The sequence below is a fragment of the Lethenteron reissneri genome, chromosome 47, assembly GCF_015708825.2.
Source record: "Lethenteron reissneri isolate LAM-NWPU_2019-01 chromosome 47, ASM1570882v1, whole genome shotgun sequence".
NCBI lineage: Eukaryota > Metazoa > Chordata > Hyperoartia > Petromyzontiformes > Petromyzontidae > Lethenteron > Lethenteron reissneri.
In genome coordinates, this window is record NC_083825.1 from 7,752,344 (window position 1) to 7,780,115 (window position 27,772).

The 27,772-nt window shown below is 47.8% G+C and overlaps 1 protein-coding gene across 5 annotated transcripts in view; it reads right to left on the reverse strand.

Moving 5' to 3' along the window:
- Positions 1 to 484: 484 nt before the first annotated feature.
- LOC133354551 (folliculin-interacting protein 2-like) overlaps positions 485 to 27,772 on the reverse strand; it is a 74,055-nt gene continuing 46,767 nt past the window's right edge. For 3 of the 5 annotated variants that reach the window (XM_061571469.1, XM_061571470.1, XM_061571473.1), the window contains exons 3-18: positions 23,365 to 23,490; positions 21,114 to 21,214; positions 20,586 to 20,669; positions 19,921 to 20,018; positions 18,590 to 18,688; positions 15,617 to 15,688; positions 14,826 to 14,964; positions 14,073 to 14,277; positions 13,242 to 13,330; positions 12,059 to 12,205; positions 10,405 to 10,574; positions 7,538 to 9,209; positions 6,786 to 6,954; positions 5,989 to 6,219; positions 5,696 to 5,811; positions 485 to 4,980 (exon numbers count right to left, since the gene is read on the reverse strand). In XM_061571469.1, coding sequence (XP_061427453.1) covers positions 4,902 to 4,980; positions 5,696 to 5,811; positions 5,989 to 6,219; positions 6,786 to 6,954; positions 7,538 to 9,209; positions 10,405 to 10,574; positions 12,059 to 12,205; positions 13,242 to 13,330; positions 14,073 to 14,277; positions 14,826 to 14,964; positions 15,617 to 15,688; positions 18,590 to 18,688; positions 19,921 to 20,018; positions 20,586 to 20,669; positions 21,114 to 21,214; positions 23,365 to 23,490 — 3,597 coding nt within the window. In that variant the 3' untranslated portion in view covers positions 485 to 4,901. The remainder of the gene's footprint in view (positions 4,981 to 5,695; positions 5,812 to 5,988; positions 6,220 to 6,785; positions 6,955 to 7,537; positions 9,210 to 10,404; positions 10,575 to 12,058; positions 12,206 to 13,241; positions 13,331 to 14,072; positions 14,278 to 14,825; positions 14,965 to 15,616; positions 15,689 to 18,589; positions 18,689 to 19,920; positions 20,019 to 20,585; positions 20,670 to 21,113; positions 21,215 to 23,364; positions 23,491 to 27,772) is intronic. The other 2 variants (XM_061571471.1, XM_061571474.1) reach the window with 2 other exon arrangements.

Consider the following 27,772-nt stretch of genomic DNA (forward strand, 5'->3'; position numbering starts at 1 on the left):
AACAAGTTAATACCTCAGTGGGCTTTGTCTGGTAGGATGGGGGATGGTTTATATTTATTTGTATACGTTTGGGTCGATTTGTTTACCTTTCTTGTACTTTGCACCCGCCCCGACTGGACATCTGTGAAAGAGCTTGATAGCTCAACGGATTCCTCCAGGAGAAGTATTAATTCTGTTTGAGGATTTAAATAGTTTGAGATAAAAGCCTTAAAATGTAAAATTCAACATGCCGCCATAGCACCCGAGTGATGGATGTCACCACAGTTGTTGATCTTTAAAAAAACGAGAGCAAGTGATGCCACAAATGTTACCAAAGTGTTCCAGACATTAGCTTGAAACTGATTTCATTTTTCATTCAAAGCTTTAAAATGACATCAGAAGGCTCAAAAACAAAGGTGCTTATCGTCCGAGTTGAGCCTTTTGTTTGATTAGAAACTGCAGGGCTACCGCTGTGAACTGCAGTTTAAGATCACACACCACGCAGTTTATTGTTGACGTTATTTATTTACACACACCAATCACAGTGCACGTAGCACAAACACAGAGCTCGTCGGTTTTTTTGCAATTCCTTAATTTGTCCACACACACACACTTAAACGTTAATAGGGAATGATATTCTTGGTAAAACACATGCCTTTTTGCTTTTTTACGGGTTTTTTTCCTCACAAACAGAAATACATTTTCATCCACAGCTGTACACAACACGGTATCATCTTCACTCATACTAAAAACTGCCTGCAGTATGTACAATATAGTACACAACATCTTTGTTGTAGTGTTTATAACAGACATTCCTCGAAAAAAGAGGACAAGTAAAAACAACCGGGTGCTTCGAAGATGCCTGTACGGCCTTCACCCAATTGCATAGGAAGTGATGTGGATTTTTCCACTGGAAGTCCATTTTCTCCACAGTTCTCACGTGTGACAGTGATCTGCTTGAATGCCCTTTCACACTGGAATAGCGTCTATATGGTCTAACAAAAAAAACCACGTTTTAAAGCATTGTCATGCGTATATTACGGAAATAAAATTGAAGTAAAACCAAATGACAAGTTTGACTATTGAAAGGGTGTCGCAATCGCAGAGTTCATGGATGCAGATGGCAAATCGGCGTTGGACGCTCCAATGTATTTGTTCAACGCTTAAAAGGCGAGCGTTCTTGGCCCTAATCTTGGCGGGGGAGACTCGAGACTCTCCCGACGATCATCGGCGAAGCCCAGACGGGGTTCGTCAAAAGCAGGGGCCTCCGCAGAAAATGTTAAGACCCTAGTTAACGCAACTGAGATAGCCACTACAAATCACCTCCCGTGCAAACGGCCCCTTACGATGGATGGATGGATGGGAGTCAAGGCGTTTGACAGGGTCGAGTGGACCTTCCTCTCCCGGGGTAAAATGGACCAATTTGGATTCCCCTCGCCAATTCACAGACACGTGCTGACTTCTATAAGCGAGCCCCACCGGCTTCGGCCGCCGTAGCGAACGGACTGGCGTCCCGTAGCGTTTCACGAGGCAGAGAAAGGAGGAGACGGGGTTCCCGGCCTCCCCCAACTGTTGTTTACATTAGCAATGGGAAGCACTGGCTGAAAACGTCAGGGAGAAAGAACGAACCCTTATATTGACACGGCAGAGAACAAAGTACATCTCAACGCAGATGGACCGTATCTCAAGGGAAAGGAATTCGAGGCCAGATGGTCCTCGCCCCTTGTGCAAGTGAGCTCGACCAACGTGGGGGGGGGGGGGGAGCTGGGAGAGGACAGGGATCGAAAAGAGGGGTTATACCAACCCCTCAGGGACTTGAGCGGGAGCGGAGCTCGGATTCGCGGAGGGAAAGTACTATCGCACAATGGCCACATGGATGTTTTAAATTTTTTAGGGTTATCCCCAGCCCCCTTCTCCCACCTCCTCTCTCCTTTACTTGCCTGGGATATCCCTCAAGTTGGTTTTACCCCCCCCACACCACACTTCCCCAATTCCCCCCACTCATCTAAAAGTCCATCTTCCCCGCGTCGTGGTGTTCCACTTGACTGGAGTAGCGGGCCCCGATCCTCATCTTTTATCACCCCCCCCCGCCGCCGCCTTCTCTTAAATGGTTCAGTCGCGTTGGTATTGTCGTCCGCGAACGACGTTGAGTAAGCTATGCAATTTTATTACAATAACAATGGGAGAGGGGGAAAAAAGCGAACGGTAGGTTTCTAGCTTCTTTTCCAAAACGTTTGTCAGGCTGTGTCCTTGTGCTCAACACAGTTGCTGCATTTGACAATGGATTCAGATGCTGAAATATGAACCGAGTAGCGGTGTCACATACTTGGATCCTGGCTTTTAACCACGATGAATAAGCATGTCTCTTTGGAACGGTTCTTGCAATGTTCAGTGTACAAATAAAACAAGAAGCTGACACGCAGAATCTCAGCCGTATTTTCAGGCTCTTTTTGTATGTATATATAAACATACAAAACAGCAAATGGATCACAAGTTGTGACTTGGTTTCATCCTCTGTCACGCTCCTCCGTCATCTTCTGTTGAAACGCTCCGGGGCCTAGTATCGGTATGGCCGAGCTATCGGACTTGGCTTGAAGGCCATGCCCATCGAGACATCCACCAAACGCCTTGTTGTGGAATAAAATTAATTCCACCGAAGCGAAGTCCGTCAAGCTATCCTACCGCCAAACCCGGCCGCGCCTTCCGGAGCCTTCCCGAACTTTCAATATCTGCAGCACTGTGGGCCGGTCAGTCGCAACCTCAGACACGGACTGTGACTGCTACTCGTCCTTCTTAAAGAATAACCAAGATCCGACTGTGGTCGCTACTCCCGATATGAGCACGAAAGACCGACAGACCGAGGTACATCCGCTTCCCTCACGTCTCCCCTTGGGCTATGCAGACGTGTCCAGCAAGTTGCTGTCCAACTGGCTATCGTGTCACTGCCTCCACGTTGAGACAACGTAGAGGCGGAGTGATGGCCAAGAAAACGACGGCGGCAGCCAGCGGTAAGATGGTGGACTCGTTCGACTAGAGTCAAATGCTACCTGCTGTGCATGGGCCTGAGCATGCTAATCATGTGGATGGCCATCTACCTGCTGACGCGCGATCAAATGTCTCCTTTACAAACGATGAGATCTGTGGAAAGATCCGTTTCCTTGTTCGCCATTCGAGCAGGTGACTATGCGGGATAGTTGAAGGGGGCAGCAAGCCGAATTAGCTATGGAAAAGGTGAAAGAGGAGCTAGAAATAAGGAGCAACAATCGACCTGTTTTATAAAGCACTAGAGGCAATCGTTCTGGTTTTGGAGTAAAAGTGCGCGGGCTCGATCTGAACCTGAAGACAGTGAACACATTAGATGTGATGTTCCTGGAACCTATTCACCTTCAGCGGTCCTTTGCATGCCGCCTACGCCGGACCATCGTCCTTCTGCTCATCTGCTTTGCGATCACCATCCCTTCTGGGGGCTGCTTGTCTATGGAAAGTTGTGGTCGAAACAAAACGAAGAAAGAGCTTGTGGAAAAGATCTTGGAGCCGCTTCAGCAGACCAATTGGAAGGCAACGGCCGTTCCTCCCCTTCTACCAAGTGCAAGACAGCCTCATCAAGCCCCAAGACCAGGACCGGAATGCGGCCTGTGTGGGAGCAGGCGGTACAGTTAACAAATGCCGTCTAGGATGTGCAGTATTGCAAGGTCTGGCGAAGGACATGGTTGCCCACGAGCCCTGGATCATCACCTGCCACGTCCCCTGAGAATTTTTCCAATTTTGTAAATTAATAGTAGTTCTTTGTTTGTACTTTTTCCCCAAGTGTTTTGCACAATGCCTTAAAGAGGAGGGAGCACAGTGTGGTTGTTTGGTGCGTGTGTTGTGACCTGCAGTGTGGTAGTTTAGTGTGTTTCGAGATGTTAACTACCTCGCCTGGTAAACAGGTCATGGGTTCGATCCCGACCCTGACGCCTGTATATTTGGAGTTTGCATGTTCTTCCCGTGGTTACGTGGATATTTCTCCAGGTCCTCCGGTTTTTCCCTACACATTTAGAAACATGTTTTTAGATTATTTGGCTGTTATAAATGTACACACGATAAGCCACTTCGTTGACCAATCATTTGTGGTAGCTCAGTGGGCCTTACCTGGTAAAATAAAATAGTTCCTAAAACTTGACATGGTTATTTATGGTATATCTACAGTGTTATGTCGTATGAAAACAAGAGTTATTGTAATCTTTGCATTTGTTAACAAAAAATAGATTTTAAAAGTGCTTTTAGAAGTAAAGTAAATGTGTGGCTTTACAATGGATTGGCTTTAGTCATGTCCACAACTAAGCAAGTGCAAATCAAAGTACAATGGGTAGCAGGTGTTCTGGATTCTCAAAAGCCCACACAAATCTGCCAAGACCGTTAGGCACTCCCAAAAGCAACTTCAGAATTTGTCATAGCGTGCCAGCTGAAATTTGTGCAAACCTAGGACGGTATCTTTTTGCTGAAGATCCAAAAGCGTAGCGTTTGTTTGAACAGTCACGGAGGTCTTCTGAGTTGCAAGACCACACAGCAATCTTGCACACAGATCTTGTTTTGTTCATAACAATTGTTCCGCAAGGCCCCGTTCTTTGTGCTAAAAATGAAGGCAGTCAATCAAACCCTGCTACTAAATCTTGAGGCTGCTCCAATGAACGTCCTTGCGAGTCCACCTCGTGCATTTGTGAGAACGGGAAAAGCCCCCCGGGGCGTTTCGAAAACCTCGAATGTCAGCAAGCAATCCGTTGGAGGACGCTGTAAGTTCTGGTGGACGCAGCAAAAACAACTGCCGCACATCAACTTGCAGCTGGGTTTCTCAGCATGCAGAACACGCTGGGGCCATTCTGGAACGGGAATGGCAGTGCCCTGTTAGGGGCTCGAGACGCGGCTTGGGCGACCGGCGGTGCTCACAGCAAGATTTGGGCCACATGCGGCGAGTGCGTGCTGGCGATGGCCGCAAGCAGTGGCAAGTCGTTCGCTTCAATCCTGAGGGGAACAATATTCACAGCAAATTAAGCATTTGTGTTGTGCAACTTTCTCGTTCGCGGTTCATGTTGAAATCACATTTTCGACTGATAATTTTAAAAAACTGTTCGCAGGAGTTTTGTTTACCGCTCTGTTGATAGTGTTAATGTTAACGCTGCGGGCAATGTAAAATGAAACTTCTTATGCACATCAATTCATTACACGATTTCATGCCATTAAAAAAAACTTAAATATTCAACAATAACTGATGGAAATAAATGCATAACGGAGAGTAGCAGCAAACACCAGATTGGACTAGAAATAGAGTTTAGTATGAAGGCATTGATTACATCGGACATGGCAACATTATTCTGCGCGTGCACAGGTGTCCGTGATGCACAGGAGCGGTAATGCAGCGGTTAGTGCGCTGCGCTATGAATCTGGCGACACAGGTTCGATTACCGCTCACGGTCAACACGAGTGAAGATTATCCGAACTGGTCCTGGGCCTCCGCTAGGTCGACTCAGCCTCAAATGAGTACATGGTGCATTGTGTAAACATTGCGACTGGGAAGACAAAGGCGATCGGGCGTGCTGTTGGTCACCCACCGCCTCATGTACCATTCCGGTGCTAGATAACAACACTTGTCCCAACAGTCTGTTAAGGCTATAATACGGAGGATCTTTGTCTTTGTGATGCACGATGAGGGGATAAACACACATGACGTAGGACTCACCCCAGCACAGCACTCAGCTCCTTGACGTGGACTCGTGTCTGCCCACGCAGATACTCTGCCAGAACCTTGCTCTTGGAGTACAGCTCCTGCAGCCGGTCTTCCAAGTGCATTACACACTGCACATGTGTACGTACACACACACACACATTTTCAACACCATTAGGCAAAGCACGTTTCACTGTCACGCCTGCTAAATGCATGTAATCCACACGCTGCCGAACAACGCTGCGTACAACCCAAGAGTGCATCGGGGAGAGCCACAAAACTGCCCATGTGGACGATGCGGCACTCACGAAGTCGGCCGGCATGTGCAAGCGCCACAGCTGCAGCGTGGAGCTCAGGATCTGCGCAACTAGGCTCGACACGAGCGCTTCCGTGGGGGGGCGGCCCCCCTCGTTGGTCGATCCCACTCCGCCGCCACTGCGTCGCGGCTGCTGCGAGCTGGAGAGGAGCTGTACCGACCAGCGCTCCGTGTCGGCCAAGATGCAAACGGCCTCGGCTATTGGCTCGTCCAACACCGGGTGCTGCATCGCATGCGGGGAGAAAAAGGGGATTATGGACAGAAAGCACGAGACCACAGTGCCATGTGCACCGCTCGGTCTGGACACGTGGACAGTTGCATTAAACATCTTGAGTACTGCGTTTGAAAAAGGGGATTTCCATTGGCCATCGGTCTATAAGTGGGTCTTGGTGCTTCCATGCATTTTGCAGAATTCCAGGGCCTTAGAAGGTGGTACATTTTCAGACAAACCATGGATCTCAGACTCAAAGGCCCTTATTGATATCCTACTTAAAAACTGTTAGTGCTTCGAAGGGGATCCATTTGACATTTGAGTGTAAAATTACACAGCTCGTGTGCCCGTTCAGTATGTGACAACAACACAGCAAGTATTTGATCAGGTGTGGCAATTGTATCATCTGTCTTAGTGTGCAGCTTGCCCATGTTCCTTCCGCGTGGCAACCGCCAGCTGTAAGAAGCATACCGCCCACCTACGTGCGTGGCACGCTATCGCTCGCGCACCGTTCCATCGTCACACCACGTGCCATTCCGCTGTTCCCCGTGCCGTGCGTTCAACCCGCGCGCGCTCACCTGTGCGGTGTGCGCCAGGTCGTCGGCGATGCGGTCCCGCAGGCCCTCGTCCCCGGGGATGCCGTGCAGCACGAGGTCGGGCACGTAGCGCGGGCAGTAGCCGCCGACCAGCGAGCGCCCATAGTTGCTCATGCCGCGTCCGCACGGGGCCACCTCCACCAAGTCCGATCTGAAAATGGCACCCCGAACGCACCACATGAGCGGCTGTTTAGCGGAGCCTCGTTGCCCCCCCACCCGTGTTACGTGTCGACACGGTAATCACGTCCAATGGAAAGCTTTAATTATTTCCAAGGGCCAAGGAGAAATATCTTTGCCGAGAATAGACCAAACGTGCTCGTGGGGGTTATGCTCACTGGCCATGCTGTGCTAAGAACCTGGCGACCCCCAGTTTGTTCCCTGGCCACGGATTACATCAGCAGCAAGTTAAATAAGAACTGTTCCCTTCCTCCTACAACCCCACTAACACACACTGACCAGCATGGTGAAGTATGGTCAGAATGTCCCCATTTATTGAAACAGAGTGTGGAAGCCTTCAGCCTCCGAGTGGATTGAGAATGGTTAGAATGTATTTAGTTTCATCTCTATTTTGTTTAAACTTCGATAAGCACAGTTGGCCACGTACAATGTGAAAGAAGTTCAACGTACGTACACACGACCATTATCTCCAATTTAAACACAATTGAAAAAGAGTCTTGCTCGTGGGCATGGGTGTCTGCTGGCGTTGGCCCGGTGCGATGGCTGCGAGTGCCAACCTGGGCATGGGGAGCTCCACCTCCTCCGGGCAGGTGCGGAGACGGCGCGGCTCCGGGCAGCCCTCCTCGCTGTCGCTGTCGCCCAGTGCGCTGTCCGAGCTCTCGTTGCGTGGGATGTCCCCCTCCTCGCGGAATGCCGCCGCCTTCTTCTTGCCCTTGCGGCCAGGTTGCCCGGCGATGGCGCGGCCGTTTGCCACCGAGTCCGGCACGCAGCAGTCCGAGAGCTGGGGGCTCCCAATGGTGAACACCGACGGGCGCCGGACGCGCGCAGCGTCCTGGCGTGACGACCCGCCAACGGACCCGCCAACGGAGGCAGGACGAACCGCCTCCACTTCGCATTCCTCATCTTCTTCCTCCTCTTTCTCCTCCTCCTCCTCTTCGAGGATGTTTTGCTTCGTGGAGAGGGCTGAGATTTCACCAGCGCCTTCTGTGGGGCTTCCCGCCCGCGCCATGGCGACCGGAGAAGAAAGCGCCGGGCGCCCACTACTCCGGAAGCGCATCTCGGCGGGGATGTCGTCGATGGTTTTGGTCTCGATCACGTTCTTTTCGTCGAAGTATTCATCGAAGAGGCTGCTGCTGCTGCTGCTGCTCCCGCAGGACGGCAGCCTGCGCAGGGCGCGGCCCTTGGGGGGGCCGAGCGGCCGGCCCGGCTTCACCTCCGCACGCTCCGCTTGACTCGGAGCCGCCAGCTGAGTCCGAGGTGCCGGCTTGGGCTCAGAAACCGGAGTCCCGCGCGGGCTCGGGGCACGCCCGTCACCCTCAAACGTCCTGAAGGTTTTGGAGAACTGCTTGCCGCGTGCCTCCGTGTCCGAGTCCGGCGAGAAGGAACAGCCGATGAGAAACTTGACCTTGCGACTGCCCTGCGGGCTGACGCCGGCTGGGAAGGCGATGGCGTCCGTGTGCAGCTTGTCGGAGCAGGACGTGCGCCGCAACGCCGACTCTAAGCGCTCCTCGCCCTTCTCGCCCTGCGGCACGGTGAAGCCGAATCGCTCAAGTTCCGCCTCCGCCATCTCCTTGGCGGGAAGAATCAGCTCCCCGGAGGCCGAGCGAGTCACGCACATCAGAACCTCACGACGCGTGTCTATGCGGACGTCCCCGACGTCGCGGCACAGCTGCACGGCGCCCGCGCCGCTTGCGCTGCCCGGAGACGCCGGCTGCTGCTGCGGCGGCGGCTCGGGTGATACAGGGGCGGCAGCGGTGGCGGCAACGCTGGGGGCCTCCTCGGCATCCACCGCAGCGCCGAGTTCAAAGCTGCAGCTGTCCACGTCGCCGCTTGGGCAACCGGTGTCTGGAAAAGTTCTCTCCTCAGTGCCAGCGGATGGTGACGCTGCCCCGTCGGCTCCAGACGTCTTAGACGAAGGTTTCTTGGTCGCGGCAGCAGGAGCGGCGGAAAGGGAAGCGGCGCCGGCGGGAGCGGAGGACCGCGATGAGGAGGAGGAGGGCTGCAGCGTGACGACGACGTACTCAGAGTCCTCCACCTCCCCCCGCTCTAGGCTGGTGGTGATGCAGGCGGTGCCGCCGCCCTCCCACTCGAGGAGGCTCTCCTGGATCTCGGAGCAGCGCACGAAGTAGGTGAGCACGTAGAGCAGGCGCTGCACCAGCTCCTCGCAGCGGCCCACCACCACCGTGCGCGTCAGCTTCACGGGGCTACCCAGCGCACCGTACAGATCGCCTGATCACACACGTGGGGAGAGGGGGGAAGGGGAACGGAACGTTTTTTAGGTGCTGTCCAGCTTTCGCCACGCACTTCGCCACGCACTTCTGCGGGGTGGGGTGGGAATCTTCGGGAGTTTAAGATTTAATTCAATGATTCATTAATCCTATAGCTTCATTGAATGAAGATGTGTACGTATAGTTTAACATTTCTATCGCACGTGGCAAGGATGCAACAATTCACCCCCCCCTCCACGATGTAATGAACTGTAACGATATCATTCAGTAACCACAGTTATGATTCAATTCAATGTTGTTTTCCTTGTAGTTCATGTAGAAATCTAAGAAACAAAAAACCTTCACCGTAAACGTACAAATCTATTTCAATCTTGATTTGAGGCTTTCGTGACTGCAGGAATCCATACTCTTTGGTTCTTTCGGTAAAATCACGTAGGTAGAAAATAAAATAGATCACGACGTTTTGGACGCAACACAAGCGTCCGTCATCAGGTGGGAAAGCCTGGTCTGCTGCTGAGGCAGACTGTTTTAAAAGGTTTGAAATGGGTGTAGCTCAAGGGTTAAATCTATTTCAACCAATCAACCATTGCAGCTTTCTATGCTGAGAATAGCATCAAAATGTACAAAGGACCAAGCTACAAAAGAGTTTAACACACATTCATGTGGAAACGTGCACATCGCTATTAAAAAACATATCAACTTGTACATATGGCATTTTTATTTCATTCCTTGTTTATTTTATTCTACGAGCCTTGGTGTATAGGGACCCCCTCCACCCCGGGCCCATGAGCCTTGGTGCGATTGCACTCTCCTGCACACGAGCTACAAGAATGCAGGATTCTAGATTTGAAGCTTTCGTGACTGCAAGGATTCATACTCTTAGTTCTTTCGGTAAAGTCACGTAGGTAAAAAATTAAATTAAAATTAATAAAAAATAAAAACAATAAAATCACGACGTTTCGGAGGCAACAGATTTTTTGCTGTGACAGTTTCACCTGAAGACGGAAGCTTGTGTTGCCTCCGAAACGTCCTGATTTTATTGTTTTTATTTTTTATTAATTTTAATTTCATTTTTTACCTACGTGACTGCTTTACCGAAAGAGCTAAGAGTAAGAATGCAGGATGCCACTGTACGCGTTTGGTTTGCGGCCCCGTTTGTGATCGCGCGATGACCGAAGCCGGCAGTGCGGCCTCACCGAGCTGCGCCCACAGCGGGTTGTAGGGGTGCGATCGCGCCAGCATGTCCAGGCTCGTGGACGAGTGCTTCTGCGCGAACGTGTGCAGTGGAGGGTGCCCGCTGGGGATCACCGTGGGCACCCACGCCAGGTGGTGCGTCAGCACGGCCGACAGCAGCGCTGGCAAGAACCTGTGTGTACACCAAAGACAAAGATCCCCACCACCCATTATAGCCTTTAAAGACTCGTGGGGAAAGTGAGTAGCACCGATGAAGGCCGACACGGCACACGAGGCGGGTGGGTGGCAAACACCACAACTGACCGCCTTTGTTTCCCCAGTGCCGATGTTTACACACGACACCAGGCACTCATTTGAGGCTGACTCAACCTAGGGGAGGCCCAGGACCGGTTCAGATATTCGTCACTGGTGTTGGCCCCGAGTGAGAATCGCACTCGGGCTGCCAGGATCGTAGCGCAGCGGCGCGCTAACCGCTACACTCGTGATCTGTGCGTGTGGTGTATGCGCCACATACACCACACTCGTGGAGAGAGATGGTGTGACGGGGGTCGTTTGGTCAACATGAGATGTATATGCGCAGCGCCGGATTCCGTGATTCTTTGTGCTTGGTTGTGCGTGTTTAGGCAGGGGGTTCGAAATCCAGATGTCTGTAAACTCCTCGAGGATATTTAACATTGATCCTTGGATGCAACCTTGATACATTGTACACATTTTTAGTGGGTTGGGTCTAAAAAGTATTTTTGTTAGTGTGGTAGAATTAAATGTTTATATTAAATGCATTTTTGATGAATAAGTGTAAGCATCGATTTTAATCCATGGGGTGATGCATTGTTTAAAGCCGAGTATTTACACACAACAGGGCCAAGCTTCAGACCTTGACAGAGTAGTGGAAACATACGGTCTTGGCCATTGGCCACATTTGTATTGTAGACAAGAGGCATGTTTACGACTACAATTAAACTAAAAGCAACATCTGCCAACACGTGAATCATGTTCTTATAGTACACAAACCACTAACAATCACGCAAGTTACAGCGCTAGAAAAGATAACAGCTCCTTCGTATACTGCACAGTTTACATGAAAGCAAGCGGTAGCGTGCAAGGACCATCCTTTTTTTAGAACAGCTTCTTGTGTATTCTTATTCTTAGGTTTTTTCGGTAAAGTCACGTAGGTAAAACATTAAAATTAATAAAAGTAAAATAAAATAAAAATCACGACGTTTCGGAGGCAACACAAGCTTCCGTCTTCAGGTGGAACCGTCACAGCCACGACAGCTGTATCAAGTAAATGAGAGATTGCAGGAGCTACCACTCCGTTTATATAATGGTTGGAGAAGGGGGAAGGGCCAAGTACAGCACCCTTTTTATTCATATGGTAAGGTGAGGCTTAAGAGGGTGAGCCTTTGTTATGGAGAGGTACGGTTTGTGACTCAACCTGTGACAAGGAGAAAACAACTGAACATGGTAAACCTGTAGTAGTTGTCTGTCAAATAAGATTGGCTTCTTGTGTGTAGTCTGTTGTCCTTCCCCCACACATCCGATCGGTACGGTTGGCCACGTACGGTGCGAAAGAAGTTCAACATACATACAGATATACATCCTCCGTCACGCCTGGACGTGCTCTCACTGTATCTGCACACGCGTGTCGTCACGTACTGGTTCTTGCTGGCTTGCTCAGAGAGGGCGGCCAGTTCGCGCATGAATCGGCGACACAGCTGCGGCTTGTCGGATGTGGGCAGCGTCATGGTGAGCCACACGGGCTCTGGGATGCGGGGCAGCGTGTAGAGATCGCTCACCGCCATCCTGGAGGCGCGGTGGTGGGAGGTGGTTATGGGGGTGGCAGAGAGGGTGGAAAATGCCGTGGCACGAGCATCCACAGTAAGTCACGACGCAACATTGCTGAGCTGCTGTGCTATGCACTACATGGGCAGCATCTATCCCATCAGCAAGGAGTGCATATATATACAGCGGCGGTCCTCAACCTTTTTGGCATCAGGGACAGGTTTCGTGGAAGACAATTTTTTCACGGACCGGGGGGGGGGGTGTTCATCATTGGGTCTTTCCCTCCTTTCAAAGAAGCTCTCCAGCGACGTTTGTTTTTTACTCATTGTGGCTAGGGGTTAGCAGCTTGTGGGCTTACCAAAACTGTGACTGAGACAAGTGCGCAGTGCGGGAAAGAGGGCCAGATGAAAGTGGTAAATAAAATATTGGGCGGGCCATGCGCGGACTCACCGCTCACCTCCTGCTGTGCGGCTCGGTTCATAACAGGGGACCCCTGCTATACAGCACAGGGTGATGTCCTTATTTAGCATGTGGATGTATGCTCATTCTTAGGCTATTTATACTCAGCTCCACTATTGTGCTATTATTTATATAGATAAATTACGATGCGTGGACTGTGTGTACAGCCCTTTGTTTGTTCATTGCTGGATGCGAGCCCGTCTCTGGCGTAGGCCAATCAGTTTCAAAGACAATGCAAATATTATTAGAGCATGTTTCTTTGCATTTTTGCCACAAGGATGGGTGATTAATGCAGACTTGATACCTTGCAACAGGCGTCTATTTGGTGTTTGAACATCTTAACATCTGTTACTGCCACTAAGGGTAAAGCCTATTCTTCTTATTTCATTGTTTTGATACTGACAAAAAAATAAGTTCCCACAGATGTTTTTCTTGCACTGACCTCTGCTACCCAACTTAGTGACAAGCACGGTGGTCACCCATCAAAGCAGGCTCAAGGCCTGCTTAGCTTCCCAAACCTTCTCCTCGATTTGGTCATGGTCTTATGATAGGGGCTGTCAACCAAGTGGTTGGCCGAAGTGACCCCGGCGTGAATCACCTGAAGCGGCTCAGAGCATCCATGATTCTTTGCACGTACACCTGGGATCTCTGCATTGGGTCCTGGATCTTCCTGCAGGTAATCATCGCCTACAGAAAACAAGACACAAAATAAATTATATTTGAGTAGAAAAGCTCTCGGCTTGGTTACGGTCAAACAACCCCCATGCCCAAACAGTGTGGGGCAGACCCTCATTCAGCAGTGTACTGAAAAAAGGCTGTGGTGAAACAAGACGCGTAGAACGGCCATGTCAGTACTTGTGTCAGGCTCTGAGTGGATGGGCAGGGGGCTCAACTAAGTTTGGGTCGCGTGTGTTGCCATGTCTTCCTGCTGACTTGTACTGCGCGTGTGTAAAATTTATTGGGCATGTGACTATGATTTGACTTGTCGATTAAAGTAGTTTTTTACGCGCACGATACCTGCTTCAAATCCTGCATGTTGGAATCAATTGCTTGTGGTCCAAGCTAATGGTAGTAAAGTGTAGTTGGCTCGCGCACTGCACTATGAGCCCAGATGGCATCACTGCCGAGTTTGGAAACACATGTTTACAGTATTTGGCTGCTATAAATTTCCAATGTGATGAGCCACTTCGTTAAGCTATCATGTGACCAGGTCACTTCTGAAGAAGAGCTATATAGCTCAATGCGCCTTACCTGGTAAAATAAAAGTATTTAGTTAAAATAGTGGTAGCGTGTGAATGAAGATGAAGATTCACAAGCCGAGCATGCAGTAATAGCTACATTATCACGAGACAATGTCTTAAGTTAGATTAATAAATGAATGGGAGAGCAATGGAACCACATGTGACCTCGCACAGGGGATCGTCGTCACCTGCTCTATGGCCGTCTTGAGTCGGTCCATGTGACTCTCGAAGAGGGGGAAGTGAGAGAAAAAGCACTCCTGGAAGCGCGCCTCCTCCTCCTCGGCGCACGGCGACAGGCAGAAGATGATGCCGATGGCGATTTTCCTGCGCCGCACGGACGACGGGTTGGAGCTGCAGCAGCCTTCCGCCAAGCTGAAGCCTTCCTCACCAGACCTAGGCGAGACCAGGGAGGGGGAAGAAGCGTCAATGAGTCTCCGATGGCGAAGGGAGACGTGGCACTTGTGAAGAGCAACCAGTGCGTAGATAGATAGGAGATGAAGTGAAATATGGCCCCCCCACACCTTGGGCAGTGTCGGAGAGTTTTTAAACTGAGCAGGCACAGATGAGACTGAACAAGAGAATTTGAGTCTGTGTAGAGGACCCTTAGGCCGAGTAACGAGCTTGTATAACAAGCAAGGGTTTTTAGGTAGGCTGATCAATACACTACAGGGTATATTAACCATAAATACTGCTTCTATGTGGATGTTAAATATCCCGTGACATAAGTCGGCCTAGCGTGCCGCATCATTGTACAAATTCGAAAAGCAACGGAGACATTTCTCAATTGAGTAAACCCACGTATCTACATCACCCCTTGCAGGCATACTATACTTATTCGTGAAACGTCGCGCATCTGTGATAGCCTTGCACTATACGCCCGGCACGAATACCGAACTATAATACAAATTCTCGACGACTATTATTCTTATTGCGGGCGTCACCGGCGCGGGAAGACGCCGTGGTCCAGGCTGGTGTTCTGGCTGCGCTGGAATCGCCGGCTCAGGCTGTTGGAGCTGCCGCCAGTGGGCAGGGAGGAGCTGGGAGACGGCATGGCTGCTAGCAGGAGGCTGGTGAGAGACGCTGCGGGCACAAGACACGCAACAGTTGTTTTTTTGTTTCTATAAAATCGAGGAAGTGTCGGTCATTAGCCAAGCGGCAGGGAGTTATTGCCAGTCGCTTCAAGCGCCGCCCGGGAATTGGACAATAGCTGCGAGAAGCTGTGAAGATTAGCTTGTAATAGCTTGCAATTTCTTATATCTATAAAAAAAATAGAGCTCATTATTTTCTTATTTAGCCTTTTGTGCTACAAGTAAACAAATATGATGACGTGTTAAAATTCACATTTTTCGAAATTTTCTTACATTAAACAATTCGTTAATAGTATTCGGGAAATTTTATTTGTACATTTTGTAACCCTCTTCTCAATCCACAGCTGGATGCGGGTCTCCCCACGGCCGTGTGGGTCACGGAGGTTTATTTCGGAGCATAGTGCAGTATAAAAAACTATTTATTTAGCTGCATTGCCCACTGCTGCCCACAACATCGTCTCATTTATAAATACCATTTAGAAATACCTAATCTCTGTGTCCTATGTTGGGGCATTTTTACTTTTGCTGAATTTGATCAGGGTGACACCGCTCATATCGAGAGATGTTACGAGACATCAATTGCGGAAAAAATAAGTACACAAAAAATACCCCGAGGGATTGTGGTTCCCCTTCTTGAAACTCACCAGAGCGGGCGATGCCACTGTCACTGTCCTCGTTCTTGCCGCGGCTCGGCATGTCGAGAGGAGAGCTGTACGCTGCACGGCACAATCGGGAGTATTGGGACGGTGCGGGGGGACCATCAAGAACGAGCCAACACCGCAATTCCCTCCTCAGCACGCCCCAATCGCCTTGACGTGATTGGTGCCAATTACGTCGAATTGCAACTCACTTTTCTTGGCACAAAGTTGTGACTTAAAATTTTACTTTGCACACGAGCTCAGTTTTGGATTTCAGGCTTTTAATGGACAGCCTGAAGTTTGCATAAACTAGATTTCTTAGGACTTGTCAATAGAAATCGTCATTCCCAGCTGTGAATTTACTGCTTGAGCAGCACTAGTATCGCAATAAACCACCATAATCCCAACAAAACAATTATTTAAAGAGCCAAAGAGCTACATCTCCTGAAAATGACTTAGTTCCAAATGGATAAATACACATCCATTTTTACGTTATCAAACACTACCTTGGGATAGTGTAGGTTGTCATGACAGCTTTCGTGTCCATATGGTAATATATGGTCAACACATGGACTATATCTCACGTAAAAATCATCGTCACCTCGATAACAGTTATCTGGCAAGTTACAAGACGGCTGTTTAACATCTATCAAACAAAGCTCTCTACAGCTCAAAGTTCCAGATAAGTTGACAGCATTGTCTAATATCTCTCTCACGCACGGCTGGATTTGTTACACGTGATAACGGCTAAGGATACATTCTCTTTGGTTCTTTCGGTAAAGTCACGTACCGAAAGAACCAAAGAGTACGGATTCCTGCAGTCACGAAAGCTTCAAATCAAGATTAAGGAGACATTTAAAAATTTTAGAGCAGACACCCATAACCTTATCTACCCTAGACTGACTCTCCCCATCAGTAAACCACCCATCCATGATGCTGTCAAATTCCACATTGTAAAAGGGCAGGACTTGTCTGTTAAGATAGGATGGATCAGAGCGCAGCTTTCAATAACCAGCCAAGCCATCGTATGCATACAACGCTGTCAAATTATTTGGAACAAACTGCTTCATTAGCACTTCAACGTCTGGCAAAAAATCAAGACAATTTCAAACAGACGCTGAAAATGTGAGCATTTATGTTTGTCATTATTTCAGCCAAATGTTTATATTGCCAGGAGTATTTTCAGCGTCTCTTTAATTGTCTTGTACTTTTCTCCCCCTGTGCACATATCAGACAGTTGCTCTAGACAGCGGCATTCATTACTAAATCGGTGCACGTACACAAACCCGAGTTGATTCACACAAATCCTGTGTTACGTCAACCATTATCACCACAATCAACAGCACACCAAATACGCAGAATGATTTCATACAAAAGGACATCTGAGGGGTTAAACGTACAGACAGCAGATTTCATCTACGAAAACATATTATTGCTGTTACTTTGTTCAAGAATTGTAAAAAGCCATTAAAATCATATTCCGCTTCACCAATTCAGCCTCATTTCCCCACCAAGATGTAAAGTGCTCAGTTAGGTGTCCAGTGGCACAACTTTCCGGTGATCGCACAAACAAAACCCAGTCTGAGACAAACGGTGAGACCGACACGCCACCTCAGTGCAAGTTCGACACCAGGGTGAGGGGGGCAAGAGGCCCTTGGGTTTTAGGCAGAGCAGTGGAAGTTAATCAGATACATCAAAAACATTAGTAAGCGCTGTGGTTGTTAGCACAATGGAACTCAGAGGGAGTGGAGTGAACGATCCTGCCTATGTGTCATCGTACACTCCGGTAGAAACAATTACTCAAAAAACCTAATTATTGAGAATAAATGTGAAAATACTGGCGATTTATATTGAGATCGGCTACCGAAAACACCTAAGAATATCGGCTACTCATGTAAATGTGTTTAAATAGAGCAATCAACAGTGGCAACGATAGGATTGGTCATGTGTGGAGGTTGAGTGAATGTTTACCAACAAAGAGGACTTCCAAATCTAAATGGTGCTTATTTGTGCTTATTTAAAATGCACAAGTACAGGAATGAGTGCAGCATGAAAATATGCCCATGTACATAAATACCAATTTGCATTAAGTACTCAAGTCAGCCAATCGCCATAAAGCGGACACTGGGAAGCCGTAAAATGAATGCTCACAATTCCATGATGACCACTTACATTTTTGAAATGTCTACCAATTGATTTGACTGGTGATTCATTCGGACAAAGGGCCCTATAGGGGCATAATGGTCATTGGGACATGACAAGGCTCCCGCTTGCACTGAGAGAGACTGTTTCGTGCTCCTGGCGTGCGGAAAAAATTGAAATTAAAGGGGTCACTGTAGCCTGGGCCCCTCTTTTACACAATCGGCAGTTGTGTAACCGAATTGCCCCACATTTGCCACTTACTATGAGGTCAATATGGGGAGGGAGAAAAAAAAGTCAGCAGAGCCGTGACACGTAGGCATCCGCAGCAGAAAAGGTTAAATTCCAAATAATGTTTGGTGCTCGGCTCAGATTGTCGCATCCAATTTTTAGAGCAGCAAGCATCAATTAAGATGTACAGTCAATTCTGTCTAATTGTAACTAATCATACCCAGATATTTACTGATCATGGGACTTACCCCAAAAGTTGTGTAAATGAAAGAGGTTACAACCTATGACACTATAATTGGGTGAAAGGAATAGGTTGGGGAAATCGTGGCATATACATGCTCATAACAGAGCCCTCGGACAACAGAGACCACTCCACCCTGCGATGCAAGCTGCCTTGATAAACCCGGCCTAATGATTGCCCCTTGTAAATAGAAGTCGCACATCCAAAAATAGACCTTGCTGCTCTCTTCCTGATTATAATTTATTGATATGCCACTCAAAAAAACAGAAGAGGGAAGCATGATCAAGGATGGGGGGGGGGGGTGGTGTTAGTTTTTTTTTAAATGCAGCAGGATGCAAACTAACAGGTGGACATCACGACAGACAAACCTGCGAAGAAAGAGGCACTCCGCACTAAGCCGAACGGCATAGCGTCCAGCCCTTGCATTGAACCAGCCTGCCTACGGCAGCACAAGGAGAGGAGTCCTACTGGAGGAAAGGAGATGGGACCCAATGGTTAGAGAAGGGGTTCAGCGGAAGGTGAAGAGTGCACGCAACACTCAAGACGGAGTAAATGAGACAAATATAGCCGACGGACAGACGACAGAACGCACTTACGTTAGACGCTAATTGAAATGGGAAATTAGAGACAAACAGGAGACAATGGAGGCAAAAGAACGGCGCACAAATATAGTAGAGTCTTGAGATAGCACAAATATACCGAGTGTAAACTAACACATAAACCTGTCTTGTGAAAATGATGTGCTATCAAAACCTGGAAACAGAAAACATGTTAATGAAAAACAATTGTCACACAGCACTCAGATTTAATCATTGTAAATGTGTGCACCTTTCCGAGCTTACAATAAACATCAAAAGCTGTTCCCTGAGCTGCAGTCAGTGTGCCTCATGGATGAGTGAATTGTTGGCAATGCATGTAATGGCATTCCAATCATTACCCGTCTTACATATGCCGCTTGAGTGGTGGGACACTTGAAAGAGACCAATATGAGCCACGAAGTAATAAATAAATAAATTTGCCCAAAATATTCCTTTGTCTTTCGTGTTGGTTGCCATTTGTTTTCCCGGTTGCGTGTGCCAACGCAAACTCTTGTAAAAGTTATCATCAACCTGCTGTGCCACGTCAAACAGTGTGCACTCGCATAATATAAACCACATGCATCTCAATAAATGTAGTTACTCGCTCCTGAATAAACACTTAATTTAATATTAAACGAAACCGCATTGCTTACACAAGTTATTAAGAACACAGCTGGTTCGTCGAGATAGCAAGGCCTGTGGCAGCATATAGACAGATGCAACCCCAAAAAACAAACATCTCTCGTCGTTAGGCACAAAGGCAATATTTTCCTACGATTTGGACTTACGAGTGAAGCTGCGACAAGAAACCACATTTCATGATCACGTTCACAAACCCCACTTAATCGCACTTCAGTGAACATCACAGCAGCAACTACGGAGGAGATTTTCATCACGATGTCACTGCAAGTGCCATCACTGGAGGGCGCTAGGGCAGTGCCCATGAAAGTAACTTCAACACCCTTTTCCTCGCCCGCGTTGGAGAGCCCACAATTCACAGCCGAGGTCGGTGCCTAGAAGAAAAATTCTACGCGTTGTGACCAGGTGCTCGCCTGCTCCATATGGGCCGCCCGCGAGCGTGGATTTGTGTGCACGTGCACGGGGCGTGCGTGCGTGCGTACCTCGGGTTTTTTCCCGTATGACGGCACTGGAGTTCAGCACTGGGAAGGAGCGGGAGGAGGTAAGTCCCGCGTGGGTGTACTCGAAGCTGTCAGTCAGCCTGCAAACGAACAGCATCGCATGTCACCGCGTGCATAGCTACCACAAATCTTTTAATAACGCATCTTTTCCGAGGCTGACAGAACACTCAACCTAAGCGGCCTTTCACTGCACGCCTGTTAGCTTATGCGCTGTTTACATAAGCTGGACGGCGTACTGAAATCGACAGAGGCAACAGGCGTATCTATTACGTATGTACGGTATTACGTATTGCAGGCAACTATGCTGAGAATTCACGGAAAAATGCATACCCACCAATTAGAAATAGATCCGTGAAATATACATATAGCAATGATAGCTGTATATATACCCACCAATTATGGATGCAACAGGTGTGTAACCTTGGCTAGAGAATTCCCAACATGAAGGTCTACTCTTGAGAAATATCACGGGAATCTTTAAGATCTATTAGTGGATAAGACAGCTGTCTTAATGTCTCCAAGTGAAAAGAAAAAAAACCCGCGAGACATCTAGAAATACTGTGCTCGCCAAGTGGAGATGAACAGCCGAGGCCGTGCGTGGAGACGTGTGGGTTAGCTTATGCGAGCGAGGTGGCACAGATACTCACAGGCTGCTGCTGCTGCCACTGAGGCTGCCCGTGCCTCCCATGTTCACCGTGAACACCTTACTCAGCATGATCTGGGGAGGACTCCTGCAACGACACACACGCACAAAGATTTCCCGTTTAGCTTTACAGACATGCGATTTACCCTTTCCCATTCCAAGACGTCTGCAAGTTGCAGGGTGGGTCCTGTATACCACCGAACCTCGGAACGCGTAAGCCGTTCAGCGTTAATTTTTAGTTAGAAAAGCATAGCGCCGTTTTTAAAGACATTTTACTCTCCGCAAAGAACTGTAGTGACACGACCGCACTCTATGATAGCTGGCACATGCCCTCCCGCATGGCCCTTGTGGCAGCCTTGGTGCCAAAAAAGAAATTTTATTTAGTTTTTTTCCCGATTACATTCTGATTATGTACACGTACATCATGTACACGTACATAACCGGAACGAGAAAGGGTTAAGGCCGGAACGGCGCACTACTGGGTGGTGTGGAGATACACCATGCCCGGACACCGTTGTCTCTCCGTGCTCACCGCATGTGGTGGATCTTCAGCGTCGATCCCTTGTAGCTCATGGCCACGGAGCCGAACATCATCTCTCCGAGCATCTTCACGTCGGGGCCCATGCGCACATACTGGTGCAGGGAAGAGAGAAAGGTAGAAACGCACGCGCACAAAATAACATTAAAATACGCAATTATACAACCGTCAAATTAATATACAGTAAAGCCTTGGATTGCGAGCATAATTCGTTCCGGAATCATGTTTGTAATACAAAGCACTCGTACATCAATTGTGATCACGTGACGCTCGGCAGACAAAGCGTATACACGTACTACTCGTATTGCAAGACCTCGCTCGTTTATCAAATTAATATTTATTTAACATTTTTGCTCGTCTTGCAAAACACTCACAGACCAAGTTACTCGCAATGCAAGGTTTTACTGTATGCAAGACACAATAACGACGTTTGTCAATCCACTGCTGGATGAGGGCCTCGTCACACCGTGCGGGTTGTGGGGGATATTTTACCATACTTCACTCTGCTCATCAGTGCTGGTTGAAGGAGGGGGCAGCATAAGATGTGGGAGCATAGAAGCACAGTACAAGAATACATTGTGTTTCACTCCATCCTGCTGCTTAACATGGAGCTCTAGAGCAGCCAATAACACCTGTTGTGAATAGCGGTCACCCATCAAAGCCCTATTCCTGGGTCAATCCTTGCTTAGCTTGAGGGCTGGAGAGATTGGGCACAGGCTGATTCGTCATAGGCACATGTATATCCATCCCTTTAAAATGAAAAAATGTCCACACGAAACATCTGTATTTTGGGTTTTAAATAAAATCTTACGCTCCAAATAATCGCATATCAGTTATGCAAATATAAGTTAACACATCTTCTAAGCTGATAGAATGAATACAGAAACAAAACACACGAGACAGACACATTTAATAACAATAAAGACATCCATGATCTTACGTGGCACAATAGATCTACAATACGACAATTAAACGACTTGTTAGCGAGGGAAAAACGTAAACAAGCACATGCAAATTTCGATTTAAAGCTTTCGTGACTGCAGGGATTCATATTCTTAGTTCTTTCGGTAAAGTCACGTAGAAGGAAAATTATAAAATAATAAAAAGAAAATAATAAGCACATGCAAGTGACGCGTGAGACTTTTAAAGTCCGATACATTCACCTAAGCGCCAGGTTTGCCCAGTCTGTCATCCTGAACCGACAATTGCTTCGGTTGCCAAAATTAGGAAACTAATAATAGCCACTTTTCAAGCGTTGAGCATGTTTACTTCACTTTCAATATCGCAACTTCAACCCAAAAGAATTGTGATAAAAGTCTGTATCGAGTTACTGCCAACCAGGGCACATTCCTGCCCTCGGCTCATGTGTTCATTTCAGAAGATGATTCGAGCTTCTGTTTTCATTCTCCGAGCCTGATGACCTTAGACTAGATGGCACGGGAATGAGGGCAGGCATACAAATTTGTGGGCACGCTCTGCCACAAAGAGAGGCTTTGTTAAATTTAGCCAGGGGTCACACTGGGATGAGGACAACGTGTTTGATTTCTATCCTGCCCGACACAAGATTGGGTTACCACATGGAAAGTGTTATCTAAGAAGTTGTCTACATGGAAATCGGTCCTTCAGGAGTTTGGTTAGAACCTCACCGAATGGGCCTGAAGCACAGGCCGGGAAAACTTTAGGAGCGCATACGCTTCGTATCGACATAAAACAACAGTGTCCGATTGTATGACATTGAATTATAGTTGCCCAATGACAACAGTGGATTCTGCAACCATAGCCATTGAAGCATTGCATGACATCAACGCGATTATTAACGCAAAGGTAATTGTGGACAAGTGGAACTATTTAATAAAAAATTACAGTTCGCCATTGGAACCTCATTTGCCAGTAAAAAAAATATGATAATTGTTTTTTTACCCTTCTATTTGGCAACAAAACTGACACCTTTTTTTGGTGTCAGCTTTGTTGCCAGATAGAAGGGTAAAAAAAACAATTATCAATTACAGTTCGCTCAGACAGGGCTTTGTCAGACCAACCTGTAAAAGCGTGACTTGCCACAATCCAGCCCAGCCTGGATTTGGCCTCACCACATACAATTCAGCCAAAGCTGGTTTAATCCTAGCCCCACCTGATCCAAACCTGACCCAATCTAGAGCAGCTGGCCTTAGGCTAGCTCAACGCGGGCTACCCATAGTTCACCTAACCATAAGTTGTTTTTATCCCAAACATGCCCCAGCCCTACCTGGTACTTGGGCTGAGCATCCCCGCCAGACGGAGTCTGCGAGGAGGAGGAATTGGAGTTGAGGCTCCCCAAGCTCCCGCCGTTTGAGCGGCACCTGCCCAAGCCTCTCGGCGACTCTTCGCTCTTCTGCAGCACACAAAACAAAGACACGAAGAGCACGCGCTGTTAACAATGTGGTGCAAGCATGAGGTGGCTGGGTATGTATGTACGTATGTTGATCTTCTTTCGCACCGTACGTAGCCAACCATGCTAATCTGAGGTGCGGGGGAAGAAAAACGAACTAAACACAAAAAGCAGTTCGAAAGGAATGAGTTTTCAATCTAGATTCAAAAGTGCATAGCTCCAGATTTGAAGATTTCGTGACTGCAAGGATTCATACTCTTTGGTTTTTTTAGGTAAAGTCACGTAGGAAAAAATATAAATAAATTAAATCACGGCGTTTCGGAGGCAACACAAGCTTCCGTCTTCAGGTGGAACCGTCACAGCAAAATTACAGTATCAAGTGAGCTCCAGTTTCTTCCCGATATCGAAGAAAAGACGACCACAAAAGTGCATCGAAAAGCGCGAAGGCAGTGACCATCTTTGTTCGATGGTTAACCAAAAGCCGCTGCTAGGGTGACCGTAGTTGGTGGGGTTGTTTATGCTCCTTGACGAAATCAGCAAGATATTGTTGTACATTCATGGCAAGCAGAGGTCGTAGCTGCCCCTGAGACCCTGGGTTCGAATCCAGGCAGCCGCATACGATTGAACAGGGTTCTCAGGAGAAGTAAGTTAAAGCAACGAGTGACTGACAGACCCCACAGCCTCATAGACAACTAAACACTCACATCAAGACCTATACATTCACATAGAGATCTACAAACTCACATATACTGAATTGTGAATAATGAGAGTTTTCAAGGGTAGTGAGTTACCGGTCTCGGGCTAGGTCACCATCTTATTAAAGTGAATTGATAAGGCAAGTTATGTTTTAAAAAAAAACGCTCTTAGAGCTACAAATATGCACTTCAGTACAACATAAAAATCACGTATATACAATGGACACATTACAAACACACACGTGAGCAGATTCAGCTATTAAAATGCGTTGGGCTATGACTCACGTGAGCACATTCTCTAGCTCTCGTGCCAAAGGCTCGCCATGAGCTTCAGCTTGCCGAGACACGAAAACAAATAAACAAACCACCACCAGGCAAACACACACGAGTCATACAAGGCTGCCGAACGAACGAACACAAAGACATCGGTGTCTTTTCAGTTTCAACAGAAGGTGGGCGTAAATACGACAACGAGGGAAGCCGCCAGGTGCAGATGTGGGAGTGAGCGAGCGAGATGAGTAAAGCCCCACGGTGAGAGAAGCCCTGGCAACGGCTCTCAACGACAACACAACACCGCCCCCGTCACGCCCGGTGAAGGTGTGCGGGCGAAGCAGCGCGTGATTGTCCCGTTGCGACAATGACCTCGGCAGAGGTTAGTCACCGCGTCAATCATTAGAGAGACGCGTCGGTCGAATTTCATCTGCATTTGTGCAGCGACGTACAGCTTTGCAGGACAGCAGGCGACAAACAGATGTGTTACGGCCTTTAACAGACTAACGGGGCAGGTGTTGTTCGCGAGGGCCAATTAAGACCTGCAAGGCGAGTGGTTGGTGTACCCACACAACACCACGTCTGGCCAGCTTTGTTTCCTTAGTGCTGTTTTTTTACTTACACACATAACAGGATTTAATTTAAGGCTGCAATGACCTAGGGCAAGCCCCAGGACCAGTTCAGATATCGCTTGCCACTTCTGTTAGCGGTGGCCAGGAATCGACCTCAGTTTGCGATATTCGTAGCGGAGTTCACTAACCATTGCGACGGTTCTCCACAAATATTATCTATCCCCATTCAAGGTCACCGAAGGCTATCGAGAAAAGTGCTGTCAGCGAGCGTCTATCATGGCCACCGTGGGTCACCAAAGCAAGGCGAGCTCATCGCCACATCTGGCCACCTGAGGAGCCCAGCAATTACGTGCACTGCATGACGTTCTCATTTTTGAACGGCCGACTGCTACGTTCGGTTTACGTAAAAAAATAATGACGGGCTTCCTGGGGCGTAATTTACGACAGGAGACACGCGCGTTCACCATCGTGTTGCATTAGGGCGTCGTAAAAGAATGGCATGGAATGGGGCAAGCGTGCCAGTTGTTTCCTATCGCTTTGAGTGGAGTCCTAACACCAACGTAACAAAAATTATCCTTATCACATCTTGTACGTCCAGCGTTGAGGTGAAGTAAATTACATATTAATTGAAGATAACACATTAACTTAAAGAATAAACAATTAAAATGTTTTAATGCCAGTGTTAAAATAAATGAAATAACCCTGTGTGTCCTGACTTTTGGACCACCCTGTATAGACACGTGTGTGAAGAGTCACAGATGGCATGGAGGAGTAGGCCAAATACCTTCTGTAGGGACTCAATACAGCTCTTTCTACCAACGCTCCTCTGCCGGCAGTGGCATGAGCAAGCAATTGCAGGGCTGCACCTTTAAATATATAAACGTGTTTACATGAATGATACACAATGCAGCGGTGGCCACAGTTTGGATATGAATATTTTAGGTTTTAATTCATTGAGGGCTAAGAGGTTTTACTTACATACAACACAATAATATGCAAAAAGAAAGTGAAGTCGTATAACTATTTGAGGAAGCAGACGTCCAGCAAACAGCCTATAAGCAGTGACATTACCATCCACTCAAGGATACATATTTTGAATGTTAAAATCGCAAATCTGGTTTTCAGTTTACATTTTGAAACCCATAGCAGTCTTGAAAAATCTGGACATGAGCCAGTAAGTTGCAGGCGGGCGCAGCAACAAAAAACAAACATAAGGAATCCTCATGGTAGCTTCGGAGGAGGAAAGCACGTGAGCCGTGTGTGTTTATTCTTGGGGAGTGAACTTTTTACATTCAAGCTTTGGGCGAGCCGTGCAGAGCGAGTTGGGGGTGGGGTGGGTGCCGTGCATGAGCAGCCATGGAGAGAGTAGATGTGCCACGGTGCGTGTGGAGGAATTGCAAAGGGACTGCAGATGTCACAGGAATGGAGCCGTCATGCAGAGAGTGGGTTGGTTGTAAAAATACACAAGCTGCGTGTCAAATGGTCGACCGGCCAAAACATCCATTCCTTCCAAAGAGCGCACGTGATGACTTTTTTGAGATTTATCCTACTGCAAATGTTTGGGGGCTGAACACATTGCACGCTAGCCCCAATGGATTTCAAGACCTCAGGTTCGAGTCTGACCAAAAGCCCCATGACAAAGCACGCTAAGCACACAATTTAAAACAAGCGTTTTAAGTGTGCAGTATTTGTACCTAAAGGTGTAAATTAAAAAAAATCGTCATTGATATGCTGACTGGTGTGTCTGTGTAGGCCAAACATGGAAAATGTATGTATGCGTGTATAAATATATGCGCACACACACCCACACAAACGGATATAACAGAGGCAGCAGGCAGCATGTGATGCGGCGTGGGTGGAACTATATTTATGGTCACATACCCTGTATAGTGTGCAAGAGGCCGTATTTTATTTCGCTCCCCGAAAGGGCCTGGCGTACTTGCGATAACAGCTTTGGCCCCCGATGGTGCCGGTGAGTTGCCAACACTTTGTTTATTGGAATATTTGTTTACACTTACAGACTACACGCTTGGCTCGTGTCCACATTCAACCCCTCGCACAACAGAAGAGGGGGTTGTGGTTCGGGTGGAGGGATCTGCCTTCCCTCGGCCAACTCGGGGGAAACTTTTAGTAGAAGACCGACTTTCAATGTGTTCACTCGGGACAAGTTCTCTCACCAGTTGAAATGCAAGTGCGCTCCAGGTCAACGCACATGCTTGCACACCAATGCAATTGCAGCTTTAGATTTTTCGCAATTTCAAAATAGGTATTGGATACATGGTCAAGATCACCCAGATCAAGTGGTGGATGTCATACCTCTTTCCAGACTTTTATGGATAAAACATCCGACTCTGCATTCATTGGATGTTAACGAGATCCCATGACGCTGTCTAAATGTGAGTCATTGTACGCATGGTGTCATGGCCAAATTAAACACCCAGCAATAAGGTATACGTCATGACAATGATCTCACGAATTGCGCTATTACAATGATCTCTCCAGCAACGTTTACACCACATGCAAAACACACGATGTATTACATTTTTATTTAAAGCTTTCGTGACTGCAGGGATTCACATTCTTGGTTCTTTCGGTAAAGTCACGTAGAAGGGAAATAATAAAATAATATAAATATAAAACAATTAAAATTCTCACGACGTTTCGACTGCAACACAAGCAATCATCATCACCCGATGATGATTGCTTGTGTTGCAGTCGAACCAAGAACACACGATGTACGTTATGTTG